Source organism: Pseudochaenichthys georgianus, chromosome 17 (assembly GCF_902827115.2).
Source record: "Pseudochaenichthys georgianus chromosome 17, fPseGeo1.2, whole genome shotgun sequence".
NCBI classification, from domain to species: Eukaryota; Metazoa; Chordata; class Actinopteri; order Perciformes; family Channichthyidae; genus Pseudochaenichthys; species Pseudochaenichthys georgianus.
The window spans coordinates 31,930,080-31,951,428 of record NC_047519.1 but is presented as its reverse complement, the minus strand read 5'-3'; the positions used below and the strand labels follow the sequence as shown (position 1 = coordinate 31,951,428).

Here is a 21,349-nt window from a genome sequence, read left to right as displayed (position 1 = left end):
CTACTGCCTCCATGTGGCTTTAATAAAGAAAGGCTCAGCGAGTAAGGAAGCTTATGTCTGTGCATTAATAACAGACAGTGTGTTGGTGGAGGGAGGCATGAGAGCCGCGATAGAAGTCTGAAGGGCAGGATTACTAAACAAATAACCAGAAAAGTGAGAGCCTTAAACAAAAAAAACTGGTATTATGAAGAGTCAGTTCAAGCTGAATGGGTTACTAACTATTTGTTATGGGATCAAATACAATTTAGCAGCCATTACATTTAAGACGTTTAAACAAAACACATGAGAATTATTTAATGTTTACTTGCTCACTCAATTAGCTTTGGCTCAATAATGAAACACAACTCCCAAAACTCACAAAGGCAACTCAAACATTTCATTGTACAATAAACCTTTAATAAATAGTTTGTCATTAGTTTCCCATATTTACATAATAACCACCATTTACTTATGTTGCCATACTCATTTCTTGGCTAATTTTAGGCACACAGAGAGGGGGGTTCAGGCCACAAACCACATCGTACTAAAAACAGGAGTGGCTAGCAGATAAGTATTGAGAAATATAGAATAATAATGGCACCATACAACCAAATAGACCAAGAGGCGGCCGTCTCCTTGAGCGATAGATATATACATTAGCTGTACGTACAGGTGACGTTTGTACATTTAGTTGGAAAATGTACGGGTGCACATGGGCTGGTGCAGAATCTTACCAATTTGTGTAGGATCTGAATTGTTTACCAATGTGTTGGTCCAATAAATGATAAAAAACTATATGATATTTAGAGAATAAATCAACACCGATGGCCTCCTGTCTAGTAACTCCCCTTCTGAAATAATAAAAACTAGGACAGGTCAAGTCAAAATGTTGAGGGTATAGTGTGGTCAACATGTACAACTTGCTTCAAACATTCAGTGACTTGTTATCTACTGATCAATCTGGGAAAATATCAAATGAAACAGTGAAACAGTGACATGCTTGTTGTTAAATGAAGATTGAACACACAGATTAACCATCTAACCAAAATGTTGAGAAGATTCCTAAAAATGAGAAGATGAAGTTTGAGCACTAAAACTTAAATCTTCAGCCAAAGAAATTAAGACACACAAAAGAAAATATTCAAATCACTCAAGTGAGCAAGCACACGTACACACACACACACACACACACACACTGTATGAAAAAGCAAACCAAGAAAAATAAAACATTTGGCACAAAATATAAGACGAACATTTCTCTTCAGATAGATGTTAGACGTCAGGCTTTGATTTAAATGCACCCGAGGCATTTATAAATGAACTGCTAGGATCATTTCCCGTTTTCTCGTGCAGTTTGTGAACAAAAGGGATCACAGTGTCACTGATGCAACACCCCAAAATAGGTGCAGAACTAAATCATTGGATCATGGAGCTGCAACAGTTTCTGAGGGTCATGCTGAACCTGAGCCACCTATTGGCTGGAAAGGATGTGCAAAAACCACTGGCTCGATTTGACCACAACTTGTTTAAGGGTGAGGCATCGACAAGGAATGGATTTAAAATCACAGGTTGCTTGATTCGAATGTATACTAGAGGGTAGGATCAAAACTCGTATTCTAATCCCGGGGTTTTTCTTCATTCTGTTTGAAAGGTCGTTTTGTCTCATGTCATGTCGTTTTGTGTTGTTTTAAACTCATGGGTATTTAGTTTCTATATTTGCATTGGTTTACTAGGATGTGAACACTGTTAACTCCATGGTTTTATGAATTAATACATTGGAACTTGATTCTCGAGAGACACTTTATGATGGAATAGTTATCGTTTTTCATAGTTAGCATGTTTTTTTGTGGGCATTTTAAAACTTAAAACCACCTGCAGCTAAACTCTAAGCAGCTGTTACCTTCCTTGCCTGTAGGGGCCAACACATATTTGTTTGGCTCCAAACTTGTTTCCCTAAAGGTGGTGCGGGTTCAAGTGCACACACAGGTCTGACAATAACCAAATGGCTCCTTTTGTGGAGAATCGGAAGCCTACACAATTGCGAGTTAAAAGCCAGTTCCTTGAGATGCTTCACATCTGAAATGTCTACCATCTGTTAATTACAATTTGAGAAATATGCAGTGCCTGTTGACTTATGAAGATTACATCAAACGCCAGGGATTCTGTGAAACCGTTTCATTGCTCATTACATCACACGTAACCTTTGAATTATCTACTGCAGCAGCACGAGTGATATTCTGTTTAACCTAGTGATATGAATTCAAAGACTCTGTATCCTGATAGCGACTCCTCTCTAGCTACAAATGTTCCAGAAGCTTATGAAATTAAAAAACATGTTTTTTTGTAAGCCTTAACCATGATGGTGATAAATGTCCGGTAACAAATTAACGAGGGCGTGAAAACAGGAGGAATAAAAAGTGTGTAACGGCTCCGATGGGAGCGATAGCGTAAAGATTACAGAGCCTTCTCAGACCTCGGTCTTCATACAGGTTACATAATTAATATATATATATATTTATATATATATTAAATCACTTCGAGGCAACATTTGTTTCTTGAATAAAAACTTGCCTTCAGTTTCTAACGGAGAAAATATACAACCCAAACTGTACTACTAATCTAGAGAATGGCAAGTAAACATTGAGAAACAGTTTCTGCTAATAAAGTAGTCTCTCTCTCACACGCCTCTCTGTAAGAAGTGTGATGTTGCAACAAAGAGTGGTCTTACGAAGCTTTTTATATCGAACTGGTTGACCCATCCTGACCTTGATTAGGCAGCGCTCTCCAACAGACTCCCCTCGCAGGTTTCTGCTGTGCATTCAGAGGAAGATCTGAGTTCACTTCTCAGAGACTTTAACAGAGCTGCATCACAAGCATCCAATCAGAGGTTAGCTCGTGGAAAACCATTAGACCGTAAGTGCTCAACTATCTGTTTGTTAAACCCTCGTTGGACAAGCAAAGGTGCCACTTCACTGGCTTCAGAGGAACATGAATGATCACACGGGGATTTAGTAACGTTTCACCCCAGCCTCACTTCTAGACCAAAACACCCTGGTTGGTTTTGCACCAGGAGAAGGTGGTGGGGGGGCAAGCTGTTTGCTCTCTGTCACTGCTTTAATAGAAACCAAGGATAAGAGTCCAGCTCAACCAGGTCACACACCTTTCCACTGCAGCCCAAACTAATTATCCTCAACACACTCTTTCTTTATAACGGGGCGCTTTGAGAGTCTTCCCTATACCCTGCTTTAAAAAAAAAGGAAGAAAAGGGCTGCTAAGTTAGGGGTGCCCACTTTTTGTGCCGTGGACACAAACACCTCTTGGTGGCACTTGAGTCTGATGTGTGCCTGAGGTGAGTGTGTGTCCATGTGGTTAAATGTGTGTATCAGTCCGTGTGTGTGTGGGGGTGTTTGGTTGGAGCTCTCGGCCCCCCGGAGCTGTGGTTATACGCTGCTGTCCTCCAGCAGCGGCTCCTTGCCCTCGGCCCCGCTGCCCTGGGGGCTGTGGGAGTGACTCTGGGCCCCGTTGCTGTGCTTCTTGTAGGCCCCGGGCCTGCCACCGGGCCCCGTGTGCTCCGGGATGAACAGCGCCACCAGCAGGGACAGCAGCACGGAGCACGCACCAAACAGGAAGGGGGGGCCTGGGATGATGGAACTCTGAAAGAAAGACAGAGAATCATCAAAGTCAAAGTCAACTTTATTGTCAATCTTCCAATTTGTGTGTACAGCTGGAGAGATCGAAATACCGTTTCCCACAATCCCGAATATAAAAACAAATGTATATAAAAATATGAAGATATATATACAGAATCAAAGACACATTTTTACATGTGCACACATTAAGAGCTAAATAAAAACGCAACAATCAATATATACAAAATAACAGTCACTTCACATCCTGTTTAAAGGGACAGTTCACTACGAAAATCTAATATAGATACTAGGGCTGTCAAACGATTAACATTTTTAATCAGATTAATCACAGCTTAAACATTAATTAATCATGATTAATCACCATTCGAACTATGTCCAAAATATGCCATTTCTTTATGTATATTGTTGTGGGAATGGAAAGATAAATGAAAGAAGGCGGATATATCCATTTAACATACAGTATGTAGCCTATGTATGTTTATTATAACATAACTGTAGAAAGAAAATGGTGCTTCCATAACATTTTTCACAACAAGATCTGTGGACTTTGTTGAGTAACCGGTTCCCGTTTTCGAGAAAGAGCTGTGCCACAAGTGCCATGCCAACATCACATTTGATAGAAGACAGATATGTCTAGAGGTCATAACTCCGACATTCACACCAAAACAATAATAGCACTACAGGTATGAGACAAATACGTTTTTCTTATTTTGAGCAGCTGTCTCTTTAAGTACAGCTTCAATATGTGCAACATATGCTTGTATTGTGTAACAGTATTGTGCAACTACCTCATCAGTGGGGTTGGCCATGTTTGGTTTGCCACCTTTCTCGGTTCCGTCTGGGTCCGTCAGCTCCACGTGGAACAGGTAGAAGACAAAACCGTAAAGAGCGGGGCCCAAACCGTTACAGAGGCCCCGGATTCCAGTAATCATCCCCTGGACAACTCCTACAGGCAGACGGATAGGAACACAATGCTGTCAAGATGATGGATGCTACATTTCAGAGGCCAAACTGAACATCTTCATACGTCTTTGTGACTATAAAAAAAAGTACCTAAATGCATTAGTCACATTTTGTACTTTGTGTTTCAATCATTTAACTTATTTAAGACTTTTTAACTTGAGCAGAAAGGTTATATAGCACTCTGTTTAAAGAAAAATAACACGTAACATGCTTAGTTTAACAACAAGATAGAGACAAGGTGAGTTTACCTTGTTGGTCGGGGTCTGCGTTGCGGGACACGATGGCGCTGATGGCGGGGAAGGTGATGCTCGACATGGCTGCCACTGCTCCAGCAGCCCACATCATCCTACAGCCAACAACACACATTTGTTAAGGATACAAACAAAGCTCTATTCAACCTTTCAAGAATTTGATTTGTACATGTTCTTTAAAGGTGGATGAACGGTTGGTCCACAGATTTTGGTTAAAACCGTATGTGTAAAAAAACGTATCTGAATAAATTGTCAAATATTTACTTCAATTTAACAAAACTGCTATTATTAAATCAGAAACCCTTTATTTGTCCCACAGCGGGGACATACACTAAGTAAACAGGGACCGAGGTGACATATTCCAAAATGTCATTGTCACGAAAAACTAAAACCGTGACAATGTTTTGTATTTCCATCATAAACTTGACTGCTTTAAAATTCAAGAAATTCGAATGATAATCCCAAACATAGACACTAGACAGAGGAGATTGTGTATATTTGTGTGAACAGGGAACAGCTTGACCTTTAATCAACCTAATTTCCTGGGTATTGACCAAAGCAGAGCGGCGGAGAGAATGTTTTCCTTCAGGATCAATACACATTGTGGGTCACTCCGACTTCTCGGCCAAAACAACAAGAGAAACTGACGCAGTTCATATGATCTCACTACAAGAGAAGTGAAACTGATAGTGCGGCCTGTGTGTGTGGGTGGGGGATTTTTTTTTTTATATAAACCACACTTTCTCCAAGTTACAAGTGAATGAACACAGAAGGATTAGTGTTACTACTATTTATGTTGCCATACAAAAGGCATGTTTGACAGGTGATTCATCTCAAACTGTAAGGTTGTAAGGCCTGTGCACATGTAAAAAAAAGAATTACGCAATAGTCAAACTAAAGGTTTCGAGTTACAACACTACACTATCAGAATAAACTATCACCAGTATCTGGTTACAGTGCTGTGGATTGAGGCTATGCTTCCCTCTGGTGGTTTGTCACGGTATTACAACAACAACACATTTTAAACGCAAAACCATTGACATCTAGATTTGAATGGTTTCCATTTCAGTTTTATATCAGACCGTACTCTTTTAAGGAATCTCTCTTTACAGCAACACAAATCAACAAAAAAAGGCAGAAAAGAAGGCCTTATGACTATGACTGCAGTATTGCACAATGTCGCAGGAAATGTTAGTCACGTCAGCCAAACTTCCTTCCTTCCTTCCTTCCTTGAATTATATTCACTGACTGATTACATTTTATTTCTTACATCAGTACTCACTTTTGTAAACCTTGCCAACTCATTTGAAACCTGAGCTCAACTTCACTTTTGGGAATCAATAAGTGGAATTGAAAACCATATTTGTGTTGTTTTTAGAATATTGGATCTTCGACTTGTAAATATAAATAAAAATAGTGGAAAGGTGTGTGTGTGTGTGTGTTTACTGACCAGGGCTGAGAGCCGAAGCCGTACCACGCCAGCTGGAGGATCTGGAAGCCCAGGCCCAGCAGGATGGTGTTCTTGTTCCCGATGGAGCGCATCAGGACCCCCAACACCACCGTCTGAGGAAACACAGAACAAAGGTCATACAAGAAACCTCAAAGAGGCATTGAGTCATTTATCAAAACCTTTTCAATATGTTTTGTAATCACTATTGAATCTTATATGGACAGAAAGATGATCTGAAACAACGTTAAAATGAAATGCTTTACCACCTTTGTCTTCTGTAATGGCACACTGAAAAACGAGTTCTTTTAGACAAAGTAAGACAAATGAAGACCGTCTACTGTGTACACACATCCATCACATGTATGCCCGTCATCTGCTGCTCTTCCCACAGCTTTATCCTTTTTTGTTATTTCTCCTTTGAATGGAAGTTCTTATTTTAGACTTCAAATTGGCAACTTGGGTTCTGGGATTTTGTGAATTCTGAAATCTTTTACCCTTTTCTGCCGCGTTATAGACAAAAAACACAATAATAACAATACTAAAACTCAGAACATGAGTATGGCTCCTCAATATCACATGTAATCCTACAGCAGAAGTGTATTTTGTCGTACCTGGGCTATTATTGAGAGGATCCCCACGACAGCGATAAAGGCAGCGACTGTCTCTGGTGTGAAGCTTATGACCTGAGGGTGAGAGCATTCAGATAACACAAGTTAGGACGTGAAAGGACAAGCATGCAGAGACGAGCAAGTATCTCAAACACTAAAACTAAACCTATTTCTCACAAAACAATGGACAAAAAGTATTTGTATTTGGCCTTATGTAAACACGAGATGTTGACTATTGTGTCTTGGAACAACAACGGTGCTTGGCTTTTTCCTTCCCTTGGATTTAGGTCAACCATGATGCTCTTTATCCACTTTAATAGTATGTATAATTCATTGCAATGCATGTGGAGAGATATATGATAAATGGCATAACAGGAACAGGAAGGCGTAGAGAGAAATGCTAACAGCAATCCTTCAGAACTAGTTCTCTTGAAGGATGGTCGCAGCAGAGAATGCGCTTCAGACTCCCCCGACTGGTTCTCCTGACACGGTTTACACAACCTAAACAATCCTCTCTTCAGCAGATTGCGAAAGAACATTAAATCAGTTTGTCTAGAAACCGCCTGCTGCTTCCAGATGATACTCTCCGTTTTTTGGCTCGTTGTGGTTTTAAAATGGATTTCCTGCGGTTGCATTTTGCTGAGAGACCTTGTAAATGTGCTCTACTTATACACGCTGAAACTGGCTGCTCAGCAGATCTGCTGATCCAATCTTAAAGTGATGTTAGCAAAAGTGTGTGTTGGACAATCCCCCCCACCTCAGTTATACTTCGACGAGCTTTCCAGTAGCAATTTAAGTCTTTTATTAGAAAAAATAATGGATAAAGTAGGATGCTGCTGCATAAAATAATAATAATAATAATCCTTATATTTATTATAGCGCTTTATCAAAGACTCTCAAAGCGCTTTACAAATACACATTACACATACAGATCATACATGTAATGGTCATCTACTGTGGACAATACCACATTGCAATGTCCTCCGTATGGAAACCCAACTTGAGCTGAGAAAGCAGTTTTTTTATTTCTGAATATCACCACAATCATTATGTAATTCATTTTATAATATAGTTAATCTGTCCGGTACCATAAAGTAAAGAGCTGTTGGTGTTGACATGAAAACAAGTTGAAGCTAAATCTTTAAATGACGCTTTTAGGTCACATTTGGGATGATTAGGCGATATTACATGTGTATAATCAGTCTTTTTGTACAAAAAAGGTAAGCAGGGAGAGCAGTGTGTTACCTGTCTGAGATAGAGGAAGAAGCTGGAGTACTGGCCGGCCTCAGGGAGGTAGGAGAGAAACACTGTGATACAGATGAGGAGCACTGTGGGGTCCTGGCCCACCTTACGCAGAGACTGAGCAAGAGAACAGCACGGAGGATTAGGCTTCATTGGAAACATGAGCAATGTTAGTGCACAGAACAAGGACTGTGGAATCTGTCCCCAAGCACTTCCATTGGATTAAAACATATATTTGAATGGCCAGTATCACAGGTAGAACTATCAAAGCAATCAACATGGGTTTCATATTCTGTCAAACTCCTATTTTAAAAAGAGAAACTGAACACCCCATGGATACCTTTCATTTCAACTCTTTCCTGTATAACACATGTATAATCCAGAAGCCCCTTAATCAGATTTTCTTTAACAAAATATACATTTAGGCAACAACAAACCCACATTATAAAGTAACACCTCATCCCTAAAGCTACAGCATTAGTCCATTATTCAAATGTATTCATTACAAAAAGCAATCTGGTTATGCATCATTGTGTTGCTATGCAGGAATGAATTATTGAATAAAAGAATTGTTTTTTTTCTTTTTTTCTGATTAAAATAATTGTGTTTCTGTGGGCGATGTTTGTTCCCAGCATGATTTGCTACTTATAATATTAATGATGTAAGTAAGCTTCCATTGAATAAATTAACCACATTATTATCCCATTTTATTCCAATAAATACTTGGAGCTGATAAAACAAACTGCAATGAACTGCTGGTCCTTTATTTTTGATTAACCCATGTGTTACACTGGGCCATGTATCTGTACTCACAGCGAAGGGGTCTGCCTGCTCCCAGGAGATGGGTGCCCCCCACGATGCTGGCCTCATCTTCTCCGGCAGAGACTCCGGCACGGCCACCAGGATGAAGCAGATATCGAGCAGAGCGATGGCCGTGGCCAGGATCACCACCAAGGTGTCGCCGTATTTAACGGACAGGTAGGCTCCGATGGCCGGGCTGGTGACCAGGGAGGCTGCAAAGGTAGCCGAAACCTGGAGGGGGGGAGCTCACGGTGAGACAAACAGGAAGTGATGGATCCGTCTTGTCAAGCTGTTTGTCTTTGATGACTCTTGGCTTAAGGACTCAAAACAGACACGGCATGATTCTGTAATGATAACTGCCTCCTAATCATTGCTGAGATGTTTACGTCGATTTGGATGGTTTTCATCTGTGTTATAAGTATGATGGCTGTGCCCAGTCAAAGCATGGTTTTCCTCACCAGTATGATGAAGTATGTTCACACAGACCCAACAATGTGGTGCTCGATAAGTATTTATATGCAGGAATGTAGAATTCTAGAGAGCGTTGTCAATTGTTTTTAGCTTCTTAACGTTCCTTCACTCGCCGGTCTAAAGTATGCATAGCTGCTGTTAGGGTGACATACTTTACCCCATCCGTCATCTAGCGTTGTTATTCAGCTGCATATTACTCAATTATATCCATTTCATAATCATTTTAAGCTTTAGGTAAAGTCATTCAAATCTTGATTTCTCAGTTCATGGAAAGGTTTGTTGAATAACATCCAGTAATAATTTATGAGATTAAGGGCCTAATCAAAATAACTATTTTTGTCTTCAGCAATCTTGAGGTACAGTCATAGTTATAAATACTACTTTATATAACGATTTGAACAGGACCCTATTTTGTTCTCCTCACCAAACCGTATGCTGTGCTCCTCTCATGCTCCTGCGTGATATCGGCCACGTAGGCAAAGATCACAGAGAAGGTGACGGCGAACACGCCGGACATGGAGATGACTGCAAAGTACCACCTGAAAGAGGAAAGGAGATTCGATTATCAACACAGAAACAAACACAAATGATAAAATGCAACCTTATAGTTAATGAATAATCTTTGGAGCTTTAATGTATTCACTGTTGGAGTGGTCTGCGTTTTGCACTCACCATGGGCTGATCTTCATCAGTGGAATGGGTGCACACGTGAAGAAGACCGTTAGCAGCAAGAAGGATTTGCGTCCCCATACGTCTGATAACGCTCCGATCAGTGGAGCACTCAGAAATGATAATAGACCCTGCAGAGGATGGAGAGGAGAGGATGGGGGAGGACATGGGGGAGAGAGGGAGGTAAATGTATCAGAAAAGTGCTGTTAATGGATAACTTGAGTAAAGCTACCACTTGTAGACTAACAGGGACGCTGATTCCAGTTCATGAACATATTCAGCGCAATGTACAAAACATATCTATAATCTAGATCAGTGGTTCCCAGTGCATGACATTTTGGGAGATGGCCCTGTGGGTAGTCCTATCATTAGCTAGAACTAGCTGGATCTGATCGATATGGACATAAACGCGAGTGAAGTCTAATCTGACGGGAGAGAGAGATCAGCTGCTGCTGACGAGTCGACACGCAGCTCTGCATATTCACCTGCAGCGGTGAGCGGAACAAAACACACACTTCAGGTTAGAATATCACAGGTAGCTATTTTAATTACCTCTCAAACTACCTAAACGAGTTATAGATATGTTTAGTTTTACTGTCGGGTCACTCATTACTGGATCCGCGAGCTGCATGATACTGGCATAATAGATTGCCCGATCGGGCAACCAGCAGGTGAGGCTCCATTGCCCGAGCTAAATACTAGGTGGCCCCGGGCCATCGGACAGTCCTTAATGTCGAGCCCTGGTTCCCAACCTGGGGGGCGCACCCCCCTTGGGGGGCCCCAAAGATCGCAGGGGGGGCGCCAGGCCTCAGATGATTTGAGGCCAAATATCATATTTAGACTTTTTTTTTTTTCATATAATTGTAAAGCAATACATGATTGTCACTAAAAGCCTTGTCTCTACATTACAATAAAATATAAAAAATAATTGATTAATTTGAATAACAATTCAAGCTAGTAGCTATTAAAAGGCATAAATGTATAATTCTTTCTTTAAAAATGAATGGTATGCTCATGACACTCATTTAAAAAAAATTATCATCCGATAAAACAGACCAGTCTCTGCCAGTCTCTCTCTCTTTTTTTTTTTTTAATCCGATGACATTATCAGTGATTTTAAACTGATTATATACCGAAATAACATCAACACTGTGGGCGCCGCCATTTCCCGGACGTGACGTAATCCATGCATTTGGTTTTCGAAGACACGTTGATCTCCATGTTATTTACTGTAGTTTCTCTCTTCAAATATGCCTCACTGTATCGCAAAATATTGCCATAATTCGGATAGGAACAATCCACGGAATGCTCGGTTCCATCTGTTGCCAAAAGGTAAGCATAAGAAGTACATTCGGAGGCAGTGGCTAGCGAAATGTGGCCGGCCCGAACCGAGAGATTCACAGGCTCATGTATGCAGCGAACATTTCACATTTCCGGACGACTACTCTGAGAGTATGATCAAACATAACATGGGATTTAAAGAACAACCATTACTCAATGGAGATGCAGTACCATCGGTCTTTCTGGTGTCATCACCGACCAGGACACCAGTTCGGCCAGTAGAGAAATCGCCCTCTGCAAGTGTGAAGCGACGGAGGAGCAGAAGTAGTGCTCGGAGTAAGAATAACGTATGTTATAGCGCATTTCCATTGCAGCGGCTAGCCCCGTTTTAGCGTCCAGGCCAGGACAGTTTTTGGTGGCCTTTCCATATAGCGTAGTACCGGCTAGTGTGTATTTCCCCCCAGTTTTTCCGGCCCCATAAAATCGTGATTCTATGGCCAGGGACAACGAAGCTGAGTATGCTAAACTAGAGAGGGAATCGCTAGCAAGGGTGGTACTACATGCATACATATAGTATCTTATATCATCTTCCCATTATACACACATGCATTTCCAAACATTTGGACTACCTATGTTGCAAATGTATTATCTTTTCAATTTACACACGGCATCTATTGCACGTCTGTCCGTCCTGGGAGAGGGATCCCTCCTCTGTTGCTCTCCCTGAGGTTTCTCCCATGTTCCCTGTGGGTTTTCTTCGGAAGTTTTTCCTTGTACGATGTGAGGGTCTTAGGACAGAGGGTGTCGTATTGTCATACTGATATGTATGGCTGAATTCCCCCATCCAATCTCTTCACATTGGTCAAAACTTGTTCCTCTGCTGACGAGTCCGAACTGAAATACTCCACCATGTTTCCGTGTGTTGACAAAGTGAACGCATGGATGACGTCACGACCATCACGTGACTACTGAAAATGGCAAACATGGCGGCGGCCAGACGGAATATACAGGTCTTGATAAAAAAGAGCTATAAAATCATTATTTACCGGGGAATATCGCTGATTTCTTCAGGGTATGGTTTAAACATAACTTTTCACTAAATACTGAAGTTTTGATTAATTATCTAATGAGTGGACCATTCCTTTAAGAGAAATGTTTCTTCTGCCCGTAAAGTGTCCAAACCAGGCTTGTCTGGATAAGCGCATTTTCAAAACATAGTCATTGTCCATGCCGGTTTCAGTTGGATTATTTGTCACAGTTGCTCCGATCAGATCGGTCTCCTCCATTTTGTAGATTATTTACGACTTTTGAATCCACATAAACACATCGGCAAAATCCGGCTTACTTTGAGCATGTGTTTTAAACAGTTTAATCCCTTTGTGAATTGTTTCCATTTCCGCGCTGTCCTTTACATTTCTTCATACAGCGGGAATCCAAATGAATTAATCCTGAGTCCAATAACCATCAAAGTCACTCAATATTGCTCCTTAATTACGCTTTCATCTCCTTTAACACAATACTTCACATTAATCTAGTTTGTGACAGGAGTTGTAGCATTTTGTACACACACACACACACACACACACACACACACACACACACACACACACACACACACACACACACACACACACACACACACACACACACACACACACACACACACACACACACACACACACACACACACACACACACACACACACACACACACACACACACACACACACACACACACACACACACACACACACACACACACACACACACGGGGGGGCAACAGTGGTAATTAAAGTTTACAAAATGCTACAACTACTGTCACAAACTAGATGAGCGCCTCGATGACCTCGAGGCGTGAAGATGGACGGTGTGGCGCAGTGCGCTGTGCAATGATCATCAGATCAAGGGGTGAACCCCGCCGCTGCTGCGTCTGTAAAGCCGTTCACCTGAACTTGCTCCTGTGGGTATTGTCCACATAGACCATTGCATGTATAAAATATGTGTAATGTGTGTATCTGTAAAGCGCTTTGAGCACTGGAAAAGCGCTATAATAAATGTAAGGAATTATTATTATTATGTCAAACTCTAGCTGCAGTTTGTCCTTTACTGACATTTAAGCTACCAGTGTCTGTTGTTGGACAAATAAAGAGCCTTTTATGTGGACTTTGATGTCTTGTGTCACCAAGAAATTGTAGTTAGTAGTCTGCAATAAGAAATCTATGGACAACAGATTGCCATTATAGTTATGTTTTGGTCACTAATATATTTGTCCTCTTAATTCTGCTTGTTCACGGTATTTCTTCCTCAGAGAATTTCTTTATTTCATCCATGTGATCACAAGAAAAAAGCCCAGAAATAATTACAAGTGTGTACTCTCCAACTATGTTTGGACACACTTTCCCTAAGATCATTAAGGTGCACTCGAGGCCCTTCGCTGCGTGTGCTCTCGTTTGCTGCTCAGTCTCCAGCTGGGGAGCGGCTGCTGTTACTGGATAGCTCGCAGGTATTAACATGTAACTGCATTTTCTGTTGAGCAGGGCGTCGCTGATCAAGAGCACACACGCTCAGCTAATCATCCAAGGGCAAATAAAAGCAAGATCAACACGCTGAAGAAGAATGTTAGTTTACAGCAAGAGCAGTAGTAAAAACTGAAATGATGCTATTAATTATGTTGTTGTTTTAGACAATCACTGAAAAACCCCACAGTGAACACAAATGTAGTCATAGCACAAGGATACAGCTTGGTATTAGGATGTTGTAATAGTAGTAATAAGTTGCCAACATGCACACAAGAATCTGTTTTTGCATATTTGCATCTTGATTTGTCAACACAGAATATTGTGTTTGTGTGAGCTGTTGTCTTACCTTGACACCATGGATGAGCCCATTCATCAGGAATGTGTGTTGTGGGAATGTCTGGTGTAATACCTGAAAACCAAACACAGATAACGCAACATGAAACCAATTTATGCAAACAGTCTGCATCACATTTCAAACAAGGGATTTTGTACGTGGTAGAGTTAACTAGTAAGCATAAAAAGTGTGAAAATCGAACAAAAGCGATGGACCATTAATTCACTCATTGAGGCCGATGGCATTAAAGTAGACACTGCAACAAAAACTGTTAAAGTAAAGGAAACATATTTTACATTATACAGGCCTAGATGGAACATACATATTGTATATTTGATGTGTTTTCTGAAACGTTCCACGGGGACATGACTAGGGATGGGTATCGTTTGAAATGTATCGATTCCGATTCCGGTTCTTATCGATTCCCCATTTCGATTCCAAAATTGTAAAAGCAAGAGGTCAAACGTTTAGATAACAAAAATATCTTTATTCTTTTAAGCTTTAACTGAAATTGTTACAAATAAAAAATATACATGCAATACAAATGTGTTGCACAATAGCTGTGCTTTATTTTAACTGAGCTATGCCTGTGGCAAGCTATTAACAGGCATTACACTGTGCCGAGTCTTTTTCTTTTTCAGTGTAGTGGAGCCTCACTTTAGAGCGTTTACCGCGACCCATCTTTGGTGTTATGAAGTGACTGAGCTTGTGAACTGTCTACGGGAGGGCAGGGGGAGCCTCGCTGTGGTGCAATTGTGGACCTCTGTCGCCTGTCAGCGCAACTTACATGATGCCGTTTAAAAAAATGAAGGGCGGTGCCAGCCGTCAGCGTACCGAGCCGGTCGTCAACGGCCCGCTGACGACCGGCCGTTCTGTGATTCTCCAGGTCCGTCCTGTATTCCACCGGGTCACCGTGGTGCAGACGGACCCGCTGGAATACAGGGTCTACCGCGCTTAGGAACCGTTAAGCAGAACCGAAAGTGTATTTTGTATGGGTACCCGGCATTTTCTTATCGGTTCTCACCTGGAACCGAGTTTCGATTCCCAACCCTAGACATGACCCACATATAAAGAATGCTTAAACTGGTTACGTTGGTCATCAAATAAAACCTTTTTATTTATTAATTGGGAAACCATATAATAAGCAAAACAAACGCTGACATGCAGATAAACTTTAACTGTTCAAAGCATATAAAACAATTGTGTATTTGCTGAATACTTAATACATTCTCTTTTTTTTTCTTTATATAAAAAGCCCTTAAAACTATAAAATAATATATACCAGGCCCCACCAAGTGAATTTAAATCCAAAAGAGACATTTTCATTTTGATTATGCATATTATTTTCTGTCTTCGGTTGGTATGCTCAATACCTGTGAAACATCCTGTGCAAAGCAATTTACACTTATACAAAAAACTAAACTCACACTATACTAATTGCACCCAGGGGTGAAAGGGTACATGCAGCAATGCAGTTCAGAAAGGACCATAATTCAGTGGTTTCACCCGTTTCAAACTGTTGTTCCCTCTGAGAAGAACATTAATACTTTTAGTACGTACGACAGTCCAAGCGTGGCCACGGACACTACAGAGCGTATTCATCTTGATATAAAGGACAGTCAGGCCATAAACTGAGGAGCTGAGTAATATGGTTAATAAAAATGGTGTGCAAAATAACCTTCCTCTTTGTTCTCATGGTATCAGATCATCTTAGAACATTTGACTTGTTGGTGTCTAGATGACAAACTGTCATGCTGAGAAACTGCTCTGTGTGAGGTACTCCGAGAGTAAATACCTTTTCAAGTCTGCACAATCCTTTTGTCTGAATTGTTCAAAAATGTTTTTAATATTCTCCAAAAAATGTAAGTATGGAGTTGGGGAGGGAGGTCATATTCTGAGAAAAAAAACAACTCAGATTTACCGAGATTAAAGTCATGCATTACAAGAACTTAAGTAATTGCTTCACTTGCAAAGTTGAAAAATGGAGAACGGTTATATTTTTGAGCATGCTTGGTTTACTGTGCTTTCCAGCAAATAAAAATAATCCTCAAGTATTTCAGGAAAAAATAAACCAGAAACTGTTCCTCCAATACTGTATCTTAGTTTGAAGACAGAAGAGAAAGACGTGTTTAGATGGTAAAAAATCATTGATATGTTGTTCAGTTCAAAGTCCATATGTCTGTGTGCAGCAAGCATAGAGCACAAGTGTCATTGACACTGCTGTGGGAACATGGAGCCTCGGTTTAAATGAGAACATGTGGAGCTCGACTGAATAACAGGTTCTGGTTATTATGTAGGAATAAAAAGGGGAAGCTTGTGGCATGGCTAAGAATCTCCTCTGTTCCTCTGGGAGTCAGCTACCCAACACACACTGGCTGAGAAGGCTCAGTGACGGCTGTTGCTGATGGATACTAATGAAGCAGTGCACTCATTGGGAGCAGTGAAGCAGACCCTCTCATCTTCAGGCACCCTCTGATTAGTCCAAAATGCAAATCCTCCCTCCGCCCAGGGATCTTGAGGGCAACAAACCCCCAGTGATTAATGCAGTTAAACAGTTAAACAGTTACACATACAACCACCTCTTCAAACAAGAGTCTGCACTGCAAAAGCCTGTCTGGTTAACATCATCTGGCAAACAGACGTCTGCCCACCATTTGTTTGGGATACTAGTTTCAAACAAAGGTAATTTATTTTGGTAGAAAACAAATATTTAGGCTAAGAAACCCTTGACAGGATTTAATAAATATCGAGCTTGGGTGAAAAATGAAAAAATGTGGTGCCTGAAATAGAAAAACTATTAATACACGATCCCCTGCTAGTGTGAAATAAAGCATGTGGTCACTATCAGTCACCTTAGCTCTTAGCTTACAATTAAGATCAGTTTTTAAGGAAATAATAATCCTTGTTTTTCCAAAATTGGTTGATCTTTTGGTGCCAACATTTTTCAGAAAGACAGGTGACATTTAAGAATACAAGTAATTTAAATAATGCTGTTTGAGTTGCCTGTAGCAAATACGTACACCCCACCACTCGCAGAGCACAGTGAGTGCGTGGCGTGGTTTGCTCGTCGGTATCACTGCTGTGGCCTGACAACACAAACCAGTGACCCCCTGATAAGCCTTTTCAACAAAGAACTGGTGCTCAGACAGACAACACAACTGTTTGATGCCCGTTTCATATTTCTCAGTCCATTAGCGCTTGACAAAACATCTGCTAACACACACGCAAAAAAAAAAAAACTGCGTCACACAAGGCTCATTGGATTAGAAGTTCAATCATTCATAGACACTGATGGGCCTGGTGCGATTCCAGTCAATGGAAAACTCTCTGGCTACGCTTCCAGAGAGGAGAGGTGTAGGCGTATCACATTTATGACTGAAAGTTATGTCAGTTTACATAACAGCGCCTCTATGTTAAAGTGCATTGTGTCCAGGCTTACCGTGAGCATTGGGGTGGTAAGAAGACCCCATGCAAAAAACTCCAGGAAGATGACCACCACAGCATGGTAAACACTCGGCTCACCGATTCCCTGAGGCTGGATGGAGACAGAGAGGCGCATACAATTAGAAAGATCATTAGCTGAGAAGCAACAAACATTTTTACAAGCGTCAAATTGCCTACACATTAACATATCAAACTGGAATCCATTTTAAAGCAACATCCATCTGATGACACAATACTCTGCATCAGCCGATCTGTAGGAGCGCCCACAGTTAGGAAATAGTGAGTACGATTATGAGAAATATTTTTTCACTCAGAAACTGGAGGAAGTGTACACAGGGGAACTTTTGACTTAGTCAATAAACTGCTGAATCTTAACTTAACGAAGCCATCACATCACAATTACAGAGAGTTGTTTTGTTTGTCAATTTAAATAAAAATCTTAATTTTCTTCATTTAACTATTTCATGGCAAGATTAATTCAAAAGCATTCGATCACTGTGGCTCAATTAATCAAGTCATACATACTGTAAACTAAATTAATGTAAGACATTGGGCTCAACCATTTACATGACGTGCAATTTTAGATAAATTGCCTTACTATAATTGCGACTATGATGACAATTGAATTGTATTGAGTACAAGAATATGCATTGCCTGTGTAGCAAGAGAAGATTAAATATATATAGGTTAAAGTGGCATCAGATTGAATAGCATATTTACTGGCAAACAACAATATTCATTCAAATAAATGTTTAACCCTTCAGCATTCAATGAAAATGTCACAGGTACGAAGTCAAGTATTTAATACAACAAGTAAACTATTATGTGCTATTGTTTACAGGGTAACTCCTATAACATATCTATTTAATGAGCAAAAACACATTCTTTTAACTTTCATTCAAATGCAATACCTAGTGATTAGTGAAGTAGACACTTCATCGCGGCACAGTAAAATCTATACAAGTCTGTGAGGTGAAGACAAAGTGCGATGAAAAGTGAGCGTGGAAGCAGGATCTTTGGCAGGAAACAAAGTGAGGTGTGATCATTTTGGTACAGTCAAAGTAAGCCAGGTCCAACTTTACAAAGACTCGAGTTGCTAGTTTACTCGTTCATGTGGTTTGCCATTTCCCTATGTGGGGAGAGTGAAAGCATCCAGAAATAAACGCCTACAGAGTTTGACTGATTGACAAGCAGTAAATCAGAAAGAACCCCGGCCTTTTGTTTAACAACACTTGCTAACCTGAAACTGTTGTATTATATAGATGTTGCAACTGAAATCCCAGCCAGCTGCAGATTCTTTAGAGATCACATTTTGCTATTGACACCAAGGCAACTAAGCCATATTAGATTGGTTCCTGAAAGTGAAATATTAACGGCTGAGTGGGCAGACCTTGCTGCAGGAGTAAAGAAATAACTGGAATTTAAACTGAAGACCTAATTGGAACAGCGCCACATCATGTCAGGTGTTCAAACAGAAGGTTGTCATCATGAATACAGGCCCATTACAAAAAGGGAAAAACAACCGTTTTTGTTCTCTTAATTAGTATTACAAGTCTGTGTGTCTTCATTTGGACACCCAGCTTGTTTGGCACAGGTTTTCATCTGATTACATAACCAGCACTGATGCCTCACTGTTTTCTTTATAACAATTCTACCATACTCACTTTTCTTTGCCAACTGTCTCATTTGGGACAATCATCACTTCCACCACCTAGTATTGGTTCATTGATCCTAAATTGCTTTTATTTTGGTATGTCTATTAAAGAGGTTTGATGCTTCCAGGTAAGGGCATCTTATCACAGGTCACTATAGTAGGACTTCATCCGACCTTGAACACAGGTGTCAATAACCCAGACAATAGGGTATAAATGTGCCATAGACAAAAATCTTTAAATGATGTTTAAAGATCATTGGCACCCGATTCTAAACCTATATGGGTTATAAGCTTAGTTGCGTAACACAGCTGTTAATACAGTGGCAATTAGTACATTTTCTCCCCTGGTATGTTGACTTAAACGGTATGTTTGCTTGTTTTTAAACAAACACTACCAACCCTATCTCGCCTTCGTAAACGAACAAACCTAAAAGATATCCAACAAGTTAGCTTACTTTGTTTCTTAAACCATTTGCTAGGTAATACATTAAGTATTTTAAACACTTTATTTAATTAACCGTTGTTTACAACAGGACAAAAACACCCCATATAATATACACATATGCTAGTGAGCTAATTTTAACCTAGCCCCAGTTTAGTGATGCACTGTCACGCATAAATTCCACAATATTTGAACAAACGAGAGAAACCGTTAAGCATTAAATAGATAGTTTAAAGTAAGGTATCAAATATACTTTGGGCAGCAGAATTACTGTGAAAACCTCAAGAAAAACAGCTAACGTTGATATGAGCTAGCCTGCGTTACCTGAGCTGACGTGTAAACGAAGGCCGCTTACATTAGCCAATGGTAGCACACAGCTAGCTGCGTTAGCTAGGCGGACCCAGCTAACGGTTAACATTATCCGCTGGGACAAACCACCAAAGACACAAAGCCTTAAACAAAAGCCGCACCACTGTTTTTCTTGATATAACATGGGCTACTAACTTATTCAGAGGACAATAGTAAGATTAGCTCCGTGGCAAACTGGTTCAACGAAGATAAATAAATATTTAACTCACACTTCCTCCATCTTTTATTATAATTTTCTTTGCAAGAAGAATGCTGCGGTTCACCCGCTTTTTCTTCTTTTTCTCCCCCGTCATTGTTAACTTATGTCCATTCTTGGTGTCAGAGTGTCATCGTTGCAACTATCGAAACTAAAATAATATACTGATTTCGGCTACAAAGCTCATAACACATCGGCGGTTGGCTCCAGGAGACAGCTAGCAGTGAGCTAACTGATGATTCCTCCACCTCTCTTCCTGTACTAAATGTTGACCCGCCCTTCCAGGGCAACACCGCTCAGCGATTAGCTGTCTGATAAACGACCAGTTCAACCAGTTCGTCTGATTGGTTGAGAACGACGTTTGTGCTATTGATCCTCAAATGGTGATTGGTGAACGCCACACCATCGTTCTGTGTAGAAAGAGGAACTCCCTTATGAGTTGTTGTGTTTATAAGGAAAGTGTACAAGATGTTCAGCTACATCCACATCCTTCAGTTTCTCCTTTCTTACACTCATTTTCAAATGTGTCTTTAAGTCTTTGTTAAGACATAGAAAGACATTCATAAATATACTTGTATGTTACTTACCTTACCACCAGCGTCAACCTAGGGATTTTATTATTATCACAAAGCCCCTATATTTAAACGACATTCAGGTCTAGAAACATTTATCAAGAGCAGCCGGTTCTGCTAGAAATCTAAATTTGGCCGAGAAGGGTCTACAATAGGTGTCATTTTTTTTATCATGATCTCATTGACACAATGAAAAACTTTCCTCACCTGTAACACTTATTAAAATGGTAAACATTTCATGTACTTTTTTACAATATGCAATATAATAATAATAATAGATTTAATTTGTTAGCGCTTTTACAGGTGCTCAAAGACGCTTTACAGATATAGTGAAGATAAAATAAAATAAAGGAACAACAAATAAATATATAGTTAAAGTTAAAGTCAAATAATACAAAAACAATCACACATTAAAAGCCAGATTGAAGAGGTGAGTTTTTGTAAGTTTTTGTAA

At 40.2% G+C, this 21,349-nt stretch overlaps 1 protein-coding gene across 1 annotated transcript; it reads right to left on the bottom strand.

The window, feature by feature from the left end:
* Positions 1–374: 374 nt before the first annotated feature.
* On the bottom strand, positions 375–20,592 carry mfsd14a2 (major facilitator superfamily domain containing 14A2). The gene is made up of 12 exons (XM_034103584.1): positions 20,337–20,592; positions 17,658–17,753; positions 14,231–14,293; positions 10,088–10,215; positions 9,840–9,954; positions 8,957–9,175; positions 8,147–8,260; positions 6,905–6,976; positions 6,294–6,406; positions 4,841–4,938; positions 4,418–4,575; positions 375–3,632 (listed from the first exon to the last, which is right to left on the bottom strand). Exons 1-12 carry the CDS (start codon positions 20,418–20,420, stop codon positions 3,420–3,422), a joined length of 1,473 nt encoding a protein of 490 aa, XP_033959475.1. The 5' UTR covers positions 20,421–20,592; the 3' UTR covers positions 375–3,419.
* Between the last annotated feature and the right edge of the window lie 757 nt (positions 20,593–21,349).

Bases quoted from the DNA above. Each gene is read 5' to 3' on its own strand.
- mfsd14a2 (XM_034103584.1), bottom strand. From the start codon at position 20,420: ATGACGGGGGAGAAAAAGAAGAAAAAGCGGGTGAACCGCAGCATTCTT. The intron at 8,261-8,956 runs GTGAGTACAGAT...TCTCTTGCTCAG, and splicing joins AGCAGGCAGACCCCTTCGCT to TCTCTGCGTAAGGTGGGCCA. The intron at 4,939-6,293 runs GTCAGTAAACAC...TGTTGGCTGTAG, and splicing joins GGCTTCGGCTCTCAGCCCTG to GATGATGTGGGCTGCTGGAG.